The 17,420-nt window shown below is 45.1% G+C and overlaps 3 protein-coding genes across 4 annotated transcripts in view; 1 reads left to right on the top strand and 2 right to left on the bottom strand.

Moving 5' to 3' along the window:
- LOC109469905 (neuronal cell adhesion molecule-like) overlaps nt 1–433 on the bottom strand; it is a 60,989-nt gene extending 60,556 nt beyond the window's left edge. For both annotated transcript variants that reach the window (XM_019768701.1, XM_019768675.1), the window contains exon 1: nt 333–433. The gene's annotated coding sequence lies outside the window, so the exon portion shown is untranslated. The remainder of the gene's footprint in view (nt 1–332) is intronic.
- Nucleotides 434–4,954: 4,521 nt separating this feature from the next.
- LOC109469194 (leucine-rich repeat neuronal protein 3-like) lies at nt 4,955–6,531 on the bottom strand. The gene is given in 4 exon segments (XM_019767637.1): nt 4,955–5,410; nt 5,412–5,534; nt 5,536–5,892; nt 6,364–6,531. Coding segments are annotated over 4 exon segments (1,104 nt in total).
- A 5,762-nt stretch (nt 6,532–12,293) lies between these two features.
- LOC109469203 (insulin-like growth factor-binding protein complex acid labile subunit) lies at nt 12,294–16,433 on the top strand. Its single transcript, XM_019767650.1, has 3 exons — nt 12,294–12,326; nt 12,654–13,433; nt 16,386–16,433. Exons 1-3 carry the CDS (start codon nt 12,294–12,296, stop codon nt 16,431–16,433), a joined length of 861 nt encoding a protein of 286 aa, XP_019623209.1.
- The last annotated feature ends 987 nt before the right edge of the window (nt 16,434–17,420 follow it).

Genomic DNA, 17,420 nt, shown 5'->3' on the forward strand with positions numbered 1-17,420 from the left:
AGTCCTAGAAAAAAAGATGACAGCTCCTCGTTTACCCTGACACATGGAACTTAACCGTGTGGTCACAGCCATGAGGCGAACTGATGCTCTTGTGCTTTTATCAGAAACTCCATCTCGGAGACAAATTTCGGAGACACCGAGGAAATCGACACCACACACACACCCTCCTCCTCCACCATGATGGAAACTTGAAGCGGCCTGCAGCGCGCCCGGCAGGCGACACTGCACCACATTTTTCCGCAATGTCGGAAGCCGCTCGGAAGTTATACTGCACTCGGCTGTTCCTCCGTGATGACTACCTAGCAGACAGCATTAAGAAAAACGAGACTTACCTTCAAAAACAGATGCAAATAGCAGAAAACAATCCGAAACGCCAGGCCGGTCGTCTGCTCAGCGGACCGCTACCATTTGACAGCGCGAGCCGTGTATATAGTAGACCACGTGACGTCGAATAGGCTATTTGCATAATTTATCGGTCACTTTCACTTACGGTCCTGGCGTGACGTGAGGAGAAAGTGAAATATCTTCAAGCAGATGTATGGCTTCGCTTTGTTTTCGTACGTGGGTTTCCTGGCTTTTTTTTTTACCGTACTTAACCTTTTAGAGTAGATGTATTGCTTTATTTAGTCGTATTGCTCGCGTTTTGGTTTGTATTTATCGATCTTTCTGACATTTAATACGTCTTTCAATGTGACATTTTGACAGGGATGCGGTTCAATGTCCAGAGAGGAGACAAGACAAGGCTCTGAGTTATTTCCTGGAGATATATATGTGAATTTAACCTCCTTAGTATGTGTAAAACTAGTAGTTGGCAGTAAACTTATAGCACAATATAGGTATGAATTCTTGTTTGACGAGGTTCATGATATGTCAAAATTTGAAAATATAGGAATCTTGTTGTTGTTGTTGTTGTGGGTTTTTTTTTTGCCCGCCTTTTTTCTTCGCCCTATCGCGCGCATTTAGATTTGGAGTCTGCAGAGGATGTCATCCATAAAATTTACTTGCCGCAGCTTTACCTGTACCAGCTACAACATCGGTAGGGGGCGCTGCGAAACCACAATATGCACGACAATTCATCCTTGCCAGGAAATGTAGCGACTATTTCGGCACATGTCACGTTTATTAGAGATCACCAGGGAGTACTAGTAGATAAGAAATGAACAGTTTAACAGACTTTCACAGCTATAACCAGATGTTTATTGAAATACAACTCTTAGCAACACCATAGTCATTCCTCTGTATCAGTTATGAAGAAACCTCGTCATGGTGAGATGAGACATTAATGTAAATGGAACAGTCAATTTAACTTTATAACATAACATGTATAACATTTTTACCTTCGACTTAAAATTTTTACTTTCGACTTTTTGTACGGATAGTGAAATGCTAAGATAGATGACACGTTTTGGTGGTTCCTAAGTACAATCTCTCGAACAACCTCTCAAGACAATCTACTATCATCCGCCAAAAAAGAAAGGAAGAAAACAGGAAGTGTTGTACAGTAGTATCAGAGAATACTTTTTGTAACGTAACTGTAGGTGACATGTCTAAAATATACGAGACGTTCAAATATTGCTAAAGATTTATAGTTTCTATAAAAGTACCTGTCTGAACTATTTGAAGTCTTGTCTCTTTATGTCTGCATCTACTTATAGTTACTAGTAGTTACAAGAACTTACCCTTTTTTGCTAATTGATTAATTTTTGCTAATTGACTAATTAATTAATTTTTGCTACTTATAGTTACCTCTCTTCACATCCCGCTGGTGACATACATTCTTCTTACACGGCTAGTATTGTTGTGTTCTTCTGTGGTTTTAATATTACCAGTTTCACCTGAATCATGAAATCATTTTGTTTTTGCCACCGAATGTCCTGCTATCTCATTTTCATTTTCATACAGGTGCTCATCGTCATATGTGTCCTGGTCGTCATTCAGTCTTACTTCTGTGGATGTTAGCGGTTGGTTCTGGCGAGTTTCGCCTCCGATGTACCAACCGTCTGGTTTTGTCCACGTGTACCTTCGACCTACCGCCTCTTCACTGTCAGGATCGTATGTTACAGCAGAAGTCCCGGTGTCCCGGTCTAAATGTCCTCTTGCGTCGTCCTCATTTTCGTAAATGTTTTCGTCTTCAAATACGTCCGAATCGCCATCGGTTTTTCCATCTTCTGATGCCAACGTTTGGTTCCGGTGTTCCCCGTCTCCCCTGTCCCAGTCATCCTGACTTGCCCTTCGCCCGGACGCTTCGTCGCTCTCGAAATCGTCGTTTATTACATCATGTGTGACGTAGTCACTCAAACTGTCTCTTGGGTTCGCTGGTAAGGTTTCTGGTGCAGCGTCCATTTTGCCCTTGCTTTCGGTTTCTGCCATATTATTGTCAAACTGACTGGTGTTCATCGAATACCCTGCAAGGCCAGTCTCCTTTTCATTTTCATATGGGTGTTCATCATCAAATGTGTCCGGATCGTCCTTTGTTATTGTCTGGTTTTGGTGCGGCCCATCTTCAGTATTCAAGCTGTGTACTTTTGCCAAGCTGTTCGGATCTTTCATTTCGTTTGTATCTGTGTTATTCCGAATTGAGTTGATTTTGTCTTTGTTGGTATCTTGGGCAGGCTGAAAGGCGCACTGCCAGTGTCCTTTTGTTCCACTAATACCAACATGCCCATCATCATATGCGTCGTCTTTGGTGGTTGGATCTTCAGCTGTTAAGGTTGAGTTTCGTGCCTCTGGATCTCCAATGTTCCGGGCACTTGGATTTTTCCCGATGTCTGTCAGAACTGCTGAGTCGTCCTCGTCCGAATCGTCCTCTATGGCAACATGAGTGACGTAGTCAGCAATGCTGTCTCTTTGACTTGTCGTTGGGGAGTTTTCCTGTGAACTTATCCCGTCCTTTGTGTCCAGTTTGTTCTGAATCATGTTGGTGACGTCTTCGTTGGTGTCTCTGTCAAACTGAGTTGAATGTACCATTGCCTCATTTTCATAACCGTGTTCTGAGTCACATGTATCCTGGTCGTCGTCGTTTTTTACGGCTTCTGTTGTCACATTTTTGTCTGGAGCTGCCCCATCTCCAGTGTCCTGATTTGGTTTTGTCCAGGTGCACCTTTGACCTACCACCTCGCCGCCTTCTAAATCTTCGTCTATTGTAGCATAGCTTAAGCTCTCACCTCCGCTGTCTTTGTCTCCGCAAACGTTTGAGACGCTTTTCTTGGAACCTTTGTCGTTGTCTGTTTTTGTTCCACTTATGTTGACGTCGTCTTTGTCGGCGATCTGATCCTGACTAGGCTGAACAAAGCCCGTTGTCGTGTCCTTATTTTCGTAAAGATGTCCATCATCAACCTCGTGTTGATCATTAGTAGTGACGTCTCTCTCCGTCAGGTCAGCATTCCTGCCTCCAAACTCGGGTGTGTAGCCTTCGACACCGTCTTTTATTTTTCCGGCATGCGCCATGTTGTCGTCATCGCCATCACCGTCTATGCCTCTAGCGATAAGACTCTTTGGTAAGGTTTCCCACGAATCGACGCGATCGGTTTCGGACAATGTCGTCTGAGTTGAGTTGAATTCGCTTTCGCTGATGCCCTGGTCAGGCTCAGTGACGTTCATCGCGTTTCCTGCGTCGTCAATGTCCTGGTGGTGTTCAGCAGCCGGGTCGCCGCTGGTTCCTGCATCTTTTGCTGTAGTTGCGTCACTGTCGTCTATGAAGGCGTAAATCAAGTCATCATCACCGGGTACGTGTACTGCTGACCACTCGGCAGGGAGTGCTATTGCCTGGCTGGCTTTTCCATCCTCCGCCGAAGGAGTCTCGTCTTGATCCAACACAGTTTGTTCATGCATTTCATAAAACGGCTCCCTGTTGCTAGAGTCGTCCCTCTGTGAATTACTGCCTCCGTCAGACATCGCTTCTTCCCGGATAGCGTTCATTCTTGACGATGATGATCCTTCAAGTGTAGCACATTTACCTTTGTTGCCCGCCACACTCTCAGTCATCTCATAGAATGGCTCTTCTGTCGTAACATTCCGTCCGGGTTGTGCGGGCGTTCCTAGGAAGTAATGCACCATATAAGGCTCAATTTCTGAGTTACGATCGCTTTGCGTGTTGCCAGTGGAAAGCGTATTAGACGTAGCGTTTGTGTCGTTGTTTTCAGAGTCACGTCTTGCCTTCCTCCTCTTCACGAAACACACCAAAAGTACGGTGGCACCAATCACAACGGCACAAAAACTTCCTATGGCTGCGACGTAAATCTGTTGATTCCTATTGTGCTTCAATTGTGGCTTAGTTAACTCCGTGTTGTATTGCGTAGTAGTACGTTGAATGTCTTTGTCGGTTGCCACTACTGTTCTTCCGTCAGAGTTGTTAAACTGTAGCCCCACAGACGGCGACACATGGGGGGCTGGTGTTGATTTCCAACTGACTGCAGTCTGGTTGAAGAGCGACACGGACAGCTTGGCGGACCTCCTCTTTTTCGCAGAGACTGCAGTGCAGCTGTACATACCGGCTGACTCTGACGTGAAGTTGTGAACAGTCAGGACAACGTCTGTCCTTCCCAAGTAACTGACGCGGTTTTCCGCAGTCCTCCTCGCAAAAGGATCGCGAAATCCCTCTGGTTTGACAGAATGTGTGAAGATAATGGTGATCTCAGCCGGCCGTGTTGCCGTCAGAACTTTTCGGTCATCCCCGAGTTTGAAAGTACGGGAGAATACAGCCCCTCTTGGTAAGGCTACCGTCACACGAGGAGCCACTTCCCAGTACACTCGACATTCAAAGTTCACGCCCTGCCCTTCCTGAAATAGACGCGAACCCGGTCCTAGTGTTTTATTTCTGTATGTTGGTGCAGCCATCAGGGGCTTGACGATAAATGTCCCGCCCAAGCCGTCCTGAATGTTCTGCTGGGTTCCGTCTGCCTTGATGTCGAAGACGACAGCAGGCCTGGGGCAGATGACCTTGTCCATGGTAACATTAGCGACGGCCTCGTGTTGGAGATGCGCCGGGTACATGGCACGTCAGCTGGTCGTATTCTCTGAACCTTTCCCGAAGATTTCTTCTTTGGAACAAGACGAATGCGCAGGAACATCGCAGTGGGTTTTTGTCCAGAACCACGAACCACTTGGGGGCTTCCAAGGCGTAAATGTTGTTTCCGCTTAGATACAGTGTCCTTAATTTATCTAATCTACGGAACCACTCAGCTTGGATGAACGTCAGCTTGTTGTAGGACAGGTCTATGCTGATTGCGTCACGAAGCCCCAGAAACCCATCTTCCTCGATGTGTGCAATTTCGTTTGCACACAAATCAAGAGATCGAATTGAGGAAAGCCCCAAAAAGTAACCTTTGCGAATCGTCGTGATGGCATTCTCGCTCATAATAAGCGTCTTTAACGTGATCATACTGGTGAACGCACCCTCGTGTATGTCCGAAAATCTCACTGTCGATCAACCAAAGCTCCCTTAACGAAGTCAGATTCATCAAACTTTCGGGATATAAAACGGACAAACTGCTATATCCCAAGTGAAGAACATTGAGCAGTGGTAGGTTTATAAAAAGGAGGGACGCCTGCGTTTATGTCACTGATATTGACAAGTGGGTTCTTATCTAAGTCGAGTTCTTTCAGCGATGTAAGTCCGCGGAACCAAGACGCCTGGACACGCGAGATTTTGTTTCTCACCAAACTCAGCTCCTGTAGTTTGGGCAAGTGTTCAAAAGCGTCATCCATGATCTGAGAGATCCCGTCGTTGATTAACTTAAGGTGCTGTAGGTTTGAAAGTCCCAAGAACCAGCCTCTCTTCACACACGCCAGGCAGTTCTCCCGTATGGTCAGGCGGCAGAGATTCGGGGTTCCGTTGAACAGGGCCCCGGAAATCTCGGCAACCGACCCGTACTCCATCGTCAACTCCATCACCTGAAATCAGAATCAGGCCTTACAAAATCTATTGATCATTTCGACAAATGGATAGTTCAAAGCTACACACACACACACGCACACACATACGCGCGCGCGCGCACACACACACACACACACACACACACACACACACACACACACACACACACACACACACGCGCCCGCGCGCGCACACACACACACACACACACACACACACACACACACACACACACACACACGCCAAACATCTGCCAGGTGTAAATGACCTATCAGTGACCTACCAGGTTTTCAGCACCAGGGACAGATGCCATCCTGCCATCATCAGCTTCTTTGCAGATTGATTCACTTTGAAAGACGTGTCAACCGTAAACGTTTTGTATATGACTGTGGGAATGACTTGACATACCTTGAAATATCCTTCGGCCCTGAAATCATTTTTCAACAGACTAAAACTGCTACCGAAAGCAATTTGCTGAATCACCTCACCTGGGTCTTCGTCGGAGGTTCGGAGAGGATCTCTTCTAATGCGCTCGCTGACAGCGTCGCACTGCCATGTTCAGGCCGGCAGTGGAGGGGCACATGTTGCCATGGCCCTTTCTCCTGGCTGCCGCCGAGGGTAACGTTAGAGGGAGTTGTTTGGGGAGTCTCCCTCATGCGGGAACACCTAATCCGCGCTTTGACGAAGTTATACCTCGGTACCCGCAATTCGATCTCAACAGATGGACTTGGGCAGAGTGCCAATCCATTGCAACCGGACACATCAGCCTTGCTCCCGGCAAGTACGACTACAAATATGAAGCTGGACAGAATTCGCATTTTACCAACTAGCTGTTCGAAAAGAGTGGGAAAAGGTTGTCGCAAAATGGTTTAAAGAGTAGGCATTGGAAGGGCTGAAACTTCACTGGAAACCTCGCTAATTAGAAGATGATAGCGACAGGAAATTTTGCACTGCGGCGAAGCAAGCATCTATAGCACCTGCCCTGCCTGTGGAGCTGCAGACTGTGCGCGCTCATGTTGATTTATAGTGTCAAAAGTCGTTTCCAGATGAATATCGATATTTCTTATCATTCATCAATATTCATCCAACAATTTCTACGAAATCTCTATAACCCAGCGCCAGCATTTATGCAAAGGTATTGTTGATCTAACAAACAACCTGATTTTAAAGAAACTGATGGAGATAAGGACAGGAGGTCAGGTAGTCCTCGCACACTGATCCTTGAGAAGACAAAACTGACGATGAGATAAAACAGCACTTTTGGGGCTAGAAGTTCGTAGACAACTAGAAAGGAGTCATAAATATGCATCCAGTCGTTTCTCTGAAATCTCGACATCCCTGCATTTATGTAAAGGTAATCGGTAAAATAGATGTGACCAACGAAAGGACCAAAGTCTTAAAGAAACCAATGGGGATATGAACAAGGCTTATTCGTACACTAATCGTTGCGATGGTAAATCTTGCAGTTAGATAAGACATTTTGGCGGTAGAAGCTACTATACTAGAAGAAAGGGTCCCAAAGTGGAAGTGGTACTGCAGCACCGTGAATAAGTCTGACAGTTGCAGACAATTTCCACCCTTCCCCTTTTACGCACGGACGTCTGAATGTTGCACAACAACGTAGCAGACCGGCTTGTCGGAAACGCCTAGAGCTACAGGTAATTAGTCTGGTCCGTACGTGCGCCCAGAAACTTCTCATGTGTCGCAATCCTGTTGTAAAAGTTTTTAAGTGCTGATTGTTGTTCAACAGATCCCACCATTCTTTCCTTCAAAATGAGACCGAATCGAAAGAAGACTGATTTTTGGCAGACAATGACCACGTAACAGTAATAATGTTCCTTAACGATCAATGATATCAGGTTTTGATTGCCTTCGCAAGATTTGCTGCATGAAGCTAGTTATAGACGTCTATAATTTACGAACGTTGAAAACTTGATGTAAACTGATCGCCGTAAGTTGCCTAATCCAATGGCTAGATAGTTTACCATCCGTCGGCATGATAGACTAGTCTGAGTTCTGATGTTTTCAACAACGATAAGTCTGGTTGACCAAAACGAGACAATCACCGATTGTTGCTGAAAAAAACGGAAAATAGCATCCTTTTTACCAGACTTATCACCACTAATAGGTTTCCTTTCTTCTTGGAAACAGCATTGCCTTCATGTGTTCATGTTTGTCTTGTTGCTAAGGGCTCTCCAGTAAACCCACGCAGGCCTTCCTGGAATGAAGAACTCCTATTTCCTAGAACATGTGGAATGAGCTAGTCACAGACACCGGTCTGATCGCCGACGACATTATTGTGTGTGAATAAAAACAAGAGGATAAAACCTTATATGTTTCCCACATTTGGTTTTGGCACCTTGTAGATGGTGTTTGGGTCTTTAGAGAAAATCACGCACTCAATAATCATTACCCGCATAAAGGTTCAACATAGTCCGTGCATTTTGGCCAAAAAAATCGTTCCCACGTTACCTTGAAGAACTAGGTGAAAATGTGGATCACACTTTGTTTCGCTTCGGTAGTTTGTCTACTACAGTGCATTGGGCACGTTCGGGCAAATTGCGACGGGTCGGGGCTTTGCGTAACTCCCGCCATCACCGTAGATGACAGACGGGAGAGATCAGGCCACGTGTACGTGCGGTTTTCCTGCTCCTCGGTCGGCGTGCCGGCAGGCCAACTGGACGCACGGCCCGACACGGAGGACGGCGGCGGGGGTCCGAGCTGCTCATCCCGGCACCGGCCGCTGCGGCTGACTGAAGACGTCATGAACATGCCCTCCTCCGAGATGTCAGAGATTCACCAGGTGTGTTCTTGCAGCGTTGTTTCGATTCTCAAATTGCATAGGAATCATATTAGAAAGTACAAATCATTTGATTTTATTTTATTTGATTTGATTTGAGGTAGGCTAATTCAGACTCAGCCCACCTCTGGTGTTAAGAATGAAGGACATAAAAATGATGATAAGTTATTATCATCATTAGGCCGATGCAATTGACAACTGTCACCACCATTATCATAATTCCTTGGGTGCTTGTAGCATTTACGAAGTTCAGAATGATACCATGGAGCATTGCATGCATAAAAAAGCAGCTGGTGCTAAACTGCCTAGTGAAGGTTGTTTCCCGAAAGGTGAAAGACTGTGACTCCAGCCAAGCACAAAATAACTACCTACCAACCCAGTCCATTTTATTAGTCCTATTGGGGTAATGGAGGGTAAGGAAGACATTGAAGTAGAGATGGAAATAATTTACATATTGTTTATTGTCTGGTACATTACAGCTGAGTATACGCGGTGCCATCGCCGGGTTTTCAAAGGGAGCATTCGAGAAGACACCTAACCTGATTGAATTGACTATTTATGGAACTTGTAGCGTCTGTGTTAAAAATGGTTGGTTCGAGGGGCTAAACCTCTTAAAGAAACTTTATCTCAACAATAATGAGATATCCAACATCGAAGATTATGCATTTCAACACCTTCCGAACCTCGAATTCCTAAGTCTGACCTATAACAGGATCGTGAGCATCCAGAGAGGCTGGTTTCACGGTGCCGTCATGCTGACGACACTGGAGATAGAATATAACCCTCTGATGAACATAGGCAACGTTATGATCCAAGAGAGCCCCTTTGTCCACTTGACAAAACTCAGGACTTTGGAGCTGGCTTATGGTTCCTTAACAGTTATCAACACCAATCACTTTCAAAATCTGACGTCTTTAAAAGAACTACGGTTAACGAACAATTCAATTGAAGATATGCCGATCGGTGCCTTCAGTGGAACGGGTCTAAGGAAGCTTTATTTGAACTCAAATTCACTGACAGAAATAAGAAAGGGTCATTTCGTTGGACTACCCAAACTCTACTTAATTGATTTATCAAACAACGAAATTGCACAAATTCAAGACCGCGCATTCTTTGGACTATCCATGTTGCTTGAAATATATCTGAGTCATAACAAGCTGAAATATATCAAGGACTTGTTCGAAGGACTTAAATCTCTTCGAAAAATCTTCCTACAGAACAATGACATTGTTGCGTTGGATGGTCTGTCGTTCAAGGTTGACTTGGCAGGTAACCCTTTAAGATGTACATGCGCATTATCCTGGCTCGAGCTCCATGACCAGAAGGACTACGTCGCCGACTTCAATCGTCTGACGTGTAGCCACCCTCCCTCTCTCTGGAACACCTTGGTGTCTAGCCTAACCCTGCCTAACATCACTTGCCCTAAACCTGTGGTTAAGATAGGCGTATCGTCTCTTCCGCAAAACAGAGCAGGAACCCATAAACCCATAAACGGGCATCTTTCTATAGAAGATGCCGTGTACCTGACATGTGACGTTTACTGGGAAGTGACTCCTCTTGTAACGCTTGTGTTGGCCAATAGAACCGCATTTTCCCACACTACAAGATTAGGAGAAGGGGACAGAATTGAGACCGTCTCAGAACCAGCGAATCTTACAATTGTCATAACGCAATCCGTTAAAACTGGTGGATGGCAAAGTCCCCATGAGGCCAGCGGAAATGTCCCCTCTTCAAACTATGTAGCGAAGACAACTTTGTCGTTAGCCGTCAGTCGTTTGGTGCTACTTTCGCTTGGAAGATGTAGCTGTACTGCATCATTTAGGGAAGCAAATTCGACAGAGACTATTATTTACTCTCTTTCGGACCATTCTACTGTAACAGCCAGTGTTGTCAGCCCCACACAGAATCATGCCGTTACGATGGTCGTCGATAAAACCAACCCTTCACTATATAAAAATTCAGTACTGCACGGTTTTCGTTATTTGGCTCACGTGGTAGGTGCTGTGGTTTCTGCGTTTGTAATACTTGGACTAGCGACACGTTTGTTGGTGAAATTGAAGAAAAGACGCCTCCAAGAACTTAACCAGAGAACACCCGCGGTTCCAAACGCACAGGGCAATGCCGGGGACGACGGCGACTACACAATACAGCCGTATGCTGTCGCAGATTATACAAATGCGGTCGAAAATGAATATGAGGTGATTCCAGATACAGGGAGAAGGCAAGAGGACAAGCACGACCCATTTTACCTCATGAAGAATCAAAAGGCTAACACTGATGAGAAGCCTCCTGATTCAAGATACCTGCCAATGGACAAACATTCTGCTCGAAACGATCAAGGGACTCCGTCAGGCACTTCCACATCAGTTACGCATACCGGACAAGACTAATGATGCAGTTAATAGTGCGAAATGCTATCATCTGAAGAGTTCACAGACCATTCCATACTCGATCCATTTATGAAGCATGGTTGTCATTAAACAGCTCGTTCCTGCTCTTAGTAAACGTGATGCACCGTGTTATGCAAGAAATGGAATGTGCTTCCAAAGCACCCTCTTAAATAATAAACGGAAGAACTGAACACAATTGCTGATATTATATGAAGAGACAGCCATTGTCAACATTTAAGAACATATCGGAAAACAGCTTTAAGTCGGGGACACTGATATATGATGTGGTAACGTCACTTGTCGTAAATCAGTGGTGAAACTAAGCATGATTTCCTGAAAAACGAACATAGTAATGGTATATCTAAAATCATTGATGATGCTGAACACTTTTGGGCTAACCGATAGTTTTCTGTTGTCTGAAGTTGTCCTTATGTAACAGATTAGTCTATTTGCCGAAAGCTGCCTCCATGAGGGAGGCAATCTCGGGTCTGGTACTGAAGGAACCCAGACGGAAACAAACAATCTGTTTACCAGACAATCTGACAACTTTGCCTCCTGTTTACCAGACAATCTGACAACTTTGCCTCCTGCTGCTGACGCTGCTGCCTGCGTGGGTTTGAATTGGTCTAGTAGCCAAGAGAGTCTGTCTGTAAACACACGTAGACTGGTCTGTCGGGCTGGGGTGTTTTTCTTCATAAGTGCCACAAACACTGACTTGTTTGTCACCGAGAAAAACAAAAAAAGTTTGTGTGAATAAAACAACAGGATCTTTGGTTTTATACGTCCTCTGTATCCCTGGCTTTCACATCGCGATTAAGTGTTTGAATTTAAAGAAACGTCTTGAACTATCATTATCTTTCGGGACATGTTAGTCTTGAAAAGTATCATCGTTGTTCGTTCCCTTTTGGCAAGTAACACGAAACTCTTGCTCCCAACATATCTTGAAAAGAGGGCAGAAATGTGGATCTATTTTTGTTTTGCTTCGGTAGTTTGTTTACTCCCTTGCATTGGAGACGTTCAGGCAAATTGTAACGATCCGGCCCTTTGTGCAAAACCTTCCCTCATCGAAGTCCGTGACAGACGGGAGACGTTACAGTCTGTGTTCGTAAAAATCTCTTGCCGGACGGAAGACGCGCATGTCGTGGGACTGCGCGCCCTTCCTGTGGCGGAGGTTGACCGCTGTAAATACAGGCATCGACGGCTGCGTCTGACACACCAAATCATCAACATGTCTCTCTTCGATTTAAAAGGGATTGAAAAGGTATGTTGTAACATTTTCTTTTTCTTTAATATCTTATGTTATTTTAGAACATACAGATACATAGTCGTTTTATTTTTTCAAACTCATGGATCTCAGATTCAGTCGTCCGGCTACAATATAAAAGGAAATTGTTGAAAATTTGGACATAATGTAAATTGACACCAGGTGTCTTGTACCAGTGATCATGAGGCATTACACCATGAAAGTCGAATGCAGTCGTAGATTTATAAACGTGTCAGAAGTTATCCTTGTCTCCAACATAGCTAACAGTTCTGAAGTCTATTCAGAAGAGTTAAATAACGACAAAGATGATTCGGTGTATTACAGCTGGGCACGCTGAAGCTAAACGGTGACATTGCAGATGTCTCAGAAGATACATTCAACTTGACTAGTAACCTGACTAGCTTGTATATCACCAGAAGTTGTATCGCTTGTGTGAAGAGGACTTGGTTCGTGGGGCTAAACCGGTTAACAGACCTCGACCTCAGCCAAAACGCAATATCCAACATTGAAGACGGCGCGTTTGAACATGTCCCTAAACTGGAGATGCTCAGTTTGAACTATAACAACATCAAAAGTGTCCGAGCGGCCTGGTTCCGCGGCGCTGACAAGCTGAGGTGGCTGGAAATAGAAAACAACCCTCTGGTGAAAGTAGGAAACAGAGAGAGTCCTTTCGCTCACTTACCAAAGCTGGCATGGTTGTTTCTTAGTCATGGTTTACTTACAGATATCCACGTCAATCACTTTCAAAACCTGACAGCCTTGAAAGAAGTAGAGCTAAGCGACAATGGCATTGCGGACCTGCCGATTGGTGTCTTCCGTGGCACCGGTCTACTGTATCTATTTCTGAGCAAAAATTCTTTGACAAAAATACGAAATGGCTATTTTATTGGAATACCGGGTCTGTTACTTATCGATTTATCAAGCAACAAAATTACACACATTGAATACGGCGCATTCTCTGGACTCCCCAAGTTATCCGACATACACCTGAGTGGGAATAGGCTGACATTCATGAGAAAAGACTGGTTCGAAAGGCTAGGAGCTCTATCAAACATTTACGCACAGAACAATGACATCGTAGCATTGGATGGCCTGACGTTTAAAGTGACATTGGCAGGGAACCCTTTGAGGTGTACATGTGCCTTGGCTTGGCTACGTCATCAAAAAGACGACGTTGCCGACTACAGTCGTCTGACGTGCGGATATCCACCTTCTCTCCGAGACACGTTGGTGTCAAACCTAACTCTGTATAACGTCATTTGCCCTAAACCTGCAGTAAAGCTAGGCGTGTCGTACACAAAGGAGGTAAACAACGAAAACATTTTATCTAAAGGCGATGCCGTGTTCTTGAAATGCGAAGTGTTTTGGGAAGTTCCTCCTCTGGTGACGCTTGCGTTGGCAGACAAGCCCGTGTTTACCCATGCAGTGAGATTAGGGGAAGATGACAGAATCGAGAATATCTCACAGCCAGCAAACCTTATGATTAAATTGACACAATCCGCGAAAACAAGAGGGTGGAAAAGTCCCAAAGAGTCTGTGACGGGTGAAAATTGTTCAAATTACGTGGCGAAGACAACCTTGTCACTCGCTATCGGACGGTTAATGCTACTTTCATTTGGACAGTGCAGATGTGACGCGTCGTCTGTGAGTGGACACTCAACAGATAACATTTCTCTTGCTCTTTCTGTCGATGATGCTGATTTGTCAAATTCAACCAGCCTTCCGCCACGCGCAGAGGATTTAGAACCGCACGCTTACCGTTTCTGGGTTCCCGTAGCGGGTGGTGTGGTTTGTGCCCTTGCAGTGGTTGGCCTAGGTCTTAGTACAAGATGCTTGTTCTCGAAAAGGAAGAAAATACGCCTTCGGCAGCCAGGACAAAATGATAACACAACTCCCAAAGGCAAAGGAGCCTTGTGCACTATTTAGGACACCGATGCCCGCAACAGAACGCTTTCTCATTCTGTTACATAAAGTAGGACAATTGGAAATCAGGTAGGCACAGACAGGGCCAGCATTGAATGAAAGCTGAGCCATTGTGTCCCACTACTAGTACGAGTGCGCCATGCGTATAGTTACACGAGATGTGTTCTCACAGAACACTTTCAATTTCCTAATTATTCAAAACAGAAAAACGAAATCTACTGAAAGGACATACGACGAGACAGACATTGAAAAATATATTGTAGAAGCTTAAAACATCTGACCAGTAAAGAGCCTAACGGTCTTAAAAGTTTTTTTCTCTGCTGATTGTCTAATGTTTTACTCATGGAACAGGTTAGTCTATTTGCCGAAGGCTGCCTCTGTGCTTGAAGCAATCTCGGGTCTAGTGCTGAAGGAACCCAGACGGAAACAAACAATCCGTTCACCAGACAATCTGACATTTGGACAAGCTTGCTACCTGTTGCTTACCGTGCGTGGGAGCGAATAGGTCTAGTTGCCATAGGCTGTTCCCGTCTGTCCGCCTACACGAATATTCATTTTGTACCGACTTGTTTTTTCACAATTCGCACAGATGTGTTTGAATAAAACAACAGAGCATGGCTTATAGGTCCCCGCTTTCCTAGCTTTCATTCAGTATTTTGGAAGGAGAAGTAGCATTTTTTTCTTCAAAAATCATTTTGGATATTTTTTCAAAAACCACTTGAAAAGAGACAAGTTGTTTGTAGCGCTTTGGTCAGCTAGTAGAGAAAAACGTCATAAGCGACGTATATTTTAAAACGAAAAAGTGAAAATGTGGTTCTTATTTTGTTTCGGGTTTTTAGTGACGTGTCTCCTTCCTAGCACTATTAACGTTCAGGCCAGGTGCAACGGTCCGGCCCTCTGTTTAAATCCCTCCAATATTAAAGTTCGCGAAAGAAGGTACGAAGATGGCCTTAAGGAGATATCAGTGAACGCCTTCTGCTCGAACTTGATAGTTAAGAGGGGGCTGGGAACCCGCCTGCAAATGGAGGAACACCGCCGTGGTACGGGCAACTGGCGCTGTAAATCCAAGCATCGACGGTTGGTTGTGACACCCCAAGTCATGGTAACGTTCATCGCCGGCGCCGGTCTGCAAGAGTATTCTCAGGTACGTTACCCAAGTCAAACTAATCCTTGGATTTCAAATATAACTTCATATTCAAACTTTAACAAAACTCGACTTCAACAGATAAAGGCACTGGCCCTCCGCGGCGACGTAGCAAGGTTCTCGGTAGGAGCATTCGAGAAGATCCCCAACCTGGTTCATTTGTCTGTTTGGAGGAGCTGTATCGTTTGCGTTGAAAAGTCCTGGTTTGTGGCTGGGCTAGATCAGCTAAAGAACCTTGATCTCAGTCACAACGAGATATCTAACATCGAAGACGGGGCGTTTGAACAACTTCCTAAACTCGAAACCCTGAGTTTAACGTATAACCGGATTGGTAGTGTTCAGGCGGCCTGGTTCCGGGGTGCACACATGCTGAAGGAACTGGAAATAAAAATGAATCCTTTGTTCAAAATAGGGGACATCGTGGTTCCAGAGAGTCCTTTTGCTCAGATGCAAAATTTGACAAAACTGGATCTTAGCTACGGATCTCTGTCAGTTATAAACACTTATCATTTTCGAAATCTGACTTCCTTGAAAGAACTTCGGCTAGGGAATAATGACATTGCAGATATGCCGATTCGTGCCTTTAGCGGTACTCGCCTAATAAAGCTAATTTTGAGCGCAAATTCATTGACAGAAATCAGAAATGGGCATCTAGATGGAATACCAGGTCTCCTTTTTGTTGATCTCTCAAACAACAATATTACGCAAATACAAGACCACGCATTCTTTGGACTATCCAGTTTATTCATGATACAGCTGGATGGGAACAGTCTTAGATATGTCAGAAAGGACTGGTTTAAAGGACTGAACGTTCTTCGAAAAGTAACCCTACAGAATAATAGAATTGCTGCACTGGATGGTCTGACATTTAGAGGGGAACTGGCAGGTAACCCGTTGAGGTGCACTTGTGCCTTGGATTGGCTTCCTTATCAAACAGACTACGTTGACGATTATTTTCAACTGACGTGCAAACACCCCCATTCTCTCAGAAACACTTTGGTGTCAAACATAGGGTTGGAAAACGCCACCTGTCCTAACCCTGTAGCGAGGCTAGGCGTGTTTTCCCGCCAAACGAACACGGTAGAACACACAGGAATCTATAACAACACATTCGAGCTCTCGTCGGAACATGACGTTATCTACATATCGTGTGACTTGTACTGGGAAGTGCCTCCCCTGGTGACGTTCACCTTGGCAGACAAGCCAGTATTCTCTCACGCCATGAGACTAGGGGAAGAGGACAGAACCGAGACGGTTTCAGAACCAGCTAATCTTACCATTACCTTAACGCAGTCCATGAGAACGGGTGGGTGGCAATGCCCCCAAGAGTACTGCACAGATGCACGTTCCTCAAACTATGTAGCGAAGACAACATTGTCTTTGGCTGTCAGTCGTTTTGTGCTACTTTCTTTTGGACATTCCAGTTGTGCTGCGTCATCTGTGGCAGGAAATTCCACAGCTATGATTTTTTTCTCTTCCTCCAACAATGATCGTGGCACCACGCATACCACGTCTTGGAGATCGACATTTGCAAGCTCCCAGTTTGTAACACCAACTATCGCTAGCTCCCCACAGAGAAATGCTGGCACGATGGTTAGTGAAAAAACAGACCCATCACTGTCCAAAGAGGACTCGGCACCGCGCGGTTTTCGTTACTGGGTTCCTATGGGTGCTGGGATTGCGGCCACCTCATTGCTTGCCCTAGGTCTCATCACAGCACTGTTCTTCCAAAGAAGGAAGGCGAAACGCATCCAGCTATCGAACCGAAGGAAAAACGCAATTCAGAAATCGACGTCAGTGTGCGCGACTATGTCATACTCCCTCCACTACGCGACACAGCCTTACGCTGCTGCAAACGCAGAAAGCGATGAGTATGAGACAGACATGAACCTATATGACAACGAACAATGCATTGATAGAGATGTTAGTGGAAGGAGCTTGGAGACCCATGGCACGATATGCGAACAAGAAGAAGCTGAATGCAGTATTAGTACATGTTGTATGCCAGAAACTGAAGCCGAGTC

Source organism: Branchiostoma belcheri, unplaced genomic scaffold (assembly GCF_001625305.1).
Source record: "Branchiostoma belcheri isolate BF01 breed outbred unplaced genomic scaffold, Haploidv18h27 scaffold10, whole genome shotgun sequence".
Lineage (NCBI taxonomy): Eukaryota > Metazoa > Chordata > Leptocardii > Amphioxiformes > Branchiostomatidae > Branchiostoma > Branchiostoma belcheri.